Here is a 3,761-nt window from a genome sequence, read left to right as displayed (position 1 = left end):
CCCCCCCCCCCATTTAAGACTGATATTCCTCCAGAGTCAAACTACAGTACAAAACAGAATCTTTAACTCAGTTTCATTTCTAGAGTGCTGCACCAGGTGAATACCTGAACATAAATGGAAATGGATTTTCTCTACCCTGTCTTTATAAGGGTGTTAATTTAGTAAAAATAGGTGAAGAGAAAGGACATGCGTATCTGCTGCTGTTCTGGATTTTCTTCAAGCACTGATTAGTTATTTCATCCATTCAGAAGCAGCTCATTGACCTTTCTAATTGTGAGGTCATTTCAAACCCATTTTGTTCAGCACATGCCTGCAGAAGATTATGATGAATAAGTGCTGTTAAGCAAGATAGAGTTATTGCCACCTGGGGTGAGTTACGTCTTACACACTCCCTTTTCCAAGGTTAATAAAGTATGCTCTCTGTTTCTTTCTTTCTTTCCTTTTATCCCAAACAGGATTGTTTGATCTAACAGCCAAATCAGAGTTCAGAAGAAAGAATATAAGGGTTTTTTTAATAGTTGAAAGGAGAAAGTAGATATTATTTTCATACCAAATTAATGGTACTAGGTAATTTTTAACAAGGAGATTATATCCCCTGAAATGCAGCAGTTTCTGCAAGGTTATTTTCTAGCATAAATGGCTTTAGGATGTTTCATTATGATTTATTTTGGGCTACATTTTGTTAGTGTGTCACTCCATTACATACTTGGAATTGAATTGAGCTGAATACTCAAGGAAGAAGTTCATATGGGTTCTTGGTTCAGGCAGAAGAAAATGAAAAGTGATAGAGGGGCTAACAGAACACTGCAGTCAAACCCCAAAACTGCTGATTTCTAATCGGAGTTTTGTAACTGGTTCTGTAATCTTGGTGATTTTTCTGGCAGGAAGTCAGATATTTTGTAGCAAATAATTTCCTCTTCACTTTTGTCATCTTTCTCTATTCATGGATTGCTGGAGAAAACATTCGGACTTATACTCATTTGTGGGGGGGGTTCATAATGAATAGCTTTTCAAATGTATTTGAGCTCATGGTTTGTTTATAAATTATTCATATCAAACTGAGTATTTTAGTATCTGGAATGTGCTCTTTGAGCTTTTGACCTCAATCACATGGTACAGTTTCTGACTCAATGACCCATCTCTTGTAAACCTCTTCAAAAGATGTTATATTTCTTGGGAAGAGGGAAAGGAGCACTTTCCCAAGAGACTCATAATGTCATAAAGCTCATAAAATCTTCTGGCCTTTAAAACCTTTCCCTCTTGCACATAAGAAGTAGTAACATGAAGAAGAATGCATTGTATTCAAAAGACATCATCCACAAGAATCTTTGGCTCCTTTTAGACGTTAAAAAAAAAATCAGCAGTACTTTAAACTTGGCATGCTCCCGCAGCAAGCCCAGCTTGTGCCCAGAAGAAGCAGCGTGTTAGCTGAACCTGGCTCACCTCACATCTGTATAGATTGGGCACTTTAGTGAGTCGGTCAGCTATTAGATAAAAGAGCCTTGATAATGCTAATGCTGAAGCACCCGATCTATACAGATGCTGAGGAACCGGGTCGAAGTATCACGCTGCTACTTCCGATAAAGTGTGGGTTTTTTGTTTATTTTTAATGTCCGCAAGCAGCCCATGTCTCTCATATTTCCTGACCCATCATGGCTACAGCATCTCTTTTAACAATACCAAATGTATGAGTATTTTTAATTATTTTTTTAATGCTTTACAATTTAGTAGAGAGAAGGTTGCAAATGGGACTTGTTGGCTTCAGAAGTCTCTTGTCATGTTTACTTTTGTATTATAGCTGTGGCTTTTATGTAGTTCCTATATACCCTTTGCTGACATTGCTTCCTGGATCATGGTTTCTCCTTGTTTATAATGATGGGTTGGACGGCCCTCTTTCGTGTCAGTAGCCCATTAACATTGGGCTGCTGGGCACTTGTCTGGCTGTGGTTGGTGTATGTGCCAGAGTCCTGTGAATAAGGGTAGTTTCTGAGGTGGTCTCCATTTCTTCTTCCTTTTCAACTGAATACCTGGCATGTGGTGATCATTTTGCTTTTGTCTGAGACTAGAGCACAGTTAGTGTTTCTCTGTGCGAAAGGTTGTTTCTCCTCAATTTCACACCTCATGCTGAGGAATTTGGTGTATATTTCACTGTTTTGTACCACTGGCTTTCTCACTCATCTGCCTTCTTCATATTGCAAAAATACTCACATGTGTATTAAACAAGCAGAGTGGTGCTGGTTAAAAAACAAACTTTAAGAGGTGTGAATACATTTGGACATTATAAGGATTCAAGAGGCACAAATCATTTCCTGTCCTATATGCTCAGGTGTGCTTTTTCCCTCTTGTTGTTTCATTTGTGAAGTTGGGGTAATTTGTCCCTGGCACACTTTTTGTTATGATGAATTCACCTTTATAAAGGAATATGAACCCAGCCTTATGGCTTTTGTTTACATTAGAGTTGTTACAGGTTCAAATCTAGCATAAGTACCAAGTATTATTATTATAATATCCAAAGATTTTATAGTCCAGAAGAATCATTAATAGACTTTAAGTAAAGTCATTCTTTTTTTCTCAATGACTTTTTTCAGCGATCATTCACATACCAGATGCTATTAACTATTTGACTGTCTTTTTTATTTTTTTGGCATGTGGGGAAAGATCCAGCACTTGGACACTAGTTTTGTATTATGATTTTTTTCTAGCACAGAATTCTTCTATTTACCAGGCAGGAGAGTTCGTATTTTAAATTAAGTTTTCTTGCGGCAGCAGGGATTTAAAACTTTCACAGTTTTAAAAGTTACTGATAAAATAGTTATATTACAGGAAGTAGAGGTCTTTATCAGGTGACATTTCAAACAGCATCTTTGACTGGTCTCAGTTATTTACATGGCTCTCAGACTGTAGGACCCATGAAAAATGTTGGTGCTGCCTGAAGGTTGCAAGTATTTTGTTGTATATCTATAAATATGCATTTTTCCTGTATTTTTTTTTCATGTTCATTTGTTGTACAAAGGCTATTCATATATGGTTTTAATAAAAGTTTAGCTTCAGTAATAGCTTACTTGAAATATGAATATCTGTTCCAAAAATCTAATTAGTGATACCAGCATAGCAATTATTCCAGCCTTCCTATTAGGTAAGTCTTGCTTCTTTCATGTAAAAGGATATGATCCAAATGGCATCAAAAGGCAATTATAAAACAATACCATGGTCTAGTTGTCATTTAGTTGTGTTTGACAGAATGAGAAGCACTTTATAAAGTATGCAAGTAAATTTTATGTGCTTTTTTTTTTTTAAATACATTTACAGGTATCTGCACTTTAATCAAATAGAAACATTGGAACCTGAATCCTTTACCCATCTTCCAAAACTTGAAAGACTGTAAGTTTGTTTATTTTAGGGTGTGATACAGTAGAATCAGCTTGCATGAGGCTATCCACTATTCTGAAACTAGGAAACAACGTTATCTTTTGTGGAGCTTTACGTGGTTATGTATATATGTGTGTGCTGTCATAAAACTGTGCTGGCATAGTTGGCCTGATCCCATAAGGTGCTGATGGCTTTCTGGGAAGTGCCAAGCACCTTCCAAATTTCTTTTAATATGAATAGACTTTAGGGAGAATGATGCAATAGTATTTTTAAAGTGTGTTTTGCAAGCTCAAAACTAGTTCCCAAGAATGTGGTTGATGTTTGCCTGGCATCATAGTTGTACAGAGAGATATTGCTAATGTTTTATAAACATAAATCATTTGGTTTGTCCA

At 36.4% G+C, this 3,761-nt stretch overlaps 1 protein-coding gene across 1 annotated transcript in view; it reads left to right on the top strand.

Annotated features, from left to right (window-relative positions):
- Nucleotides 1-3,761, top strand: part of PXDN (peroxidasin) — a 149,975-nt gene that overhangs the window by 71,640 nt on the left and 74,574 nt on the right. The window contains exon 5 of the mRNA XM_006022973.3: nucleotides 3,310-3,381. Coding sequence (XP_006023035.1) covers nucleotides 3,310-3,381 — 72 coding nt within the window. The remainder of the gene's footprint in view (nucleotides 1-3,309; nucleotides 3,382-3,761) is intronic.

Source organism: Alligator sinensis, unplaced genomic scaffold, assembly GCF_000455745.1.
Source record: "Alligator sinensis unplaced genomic scaffold, ASM45574v1 scaffold832_1, whole genome shotgun sequence".
Lineage (NCBI taxonomy): Eukaryota > Metazoa > Chordata > Crocodylia > Alligatoridae > Alligator > Alligator sinensis.
The sequence above is the reverse complement of the archived record's forward strand: the minus strand, read 5'-3'. Positions and strand labels throughout refer to the sequence as shown.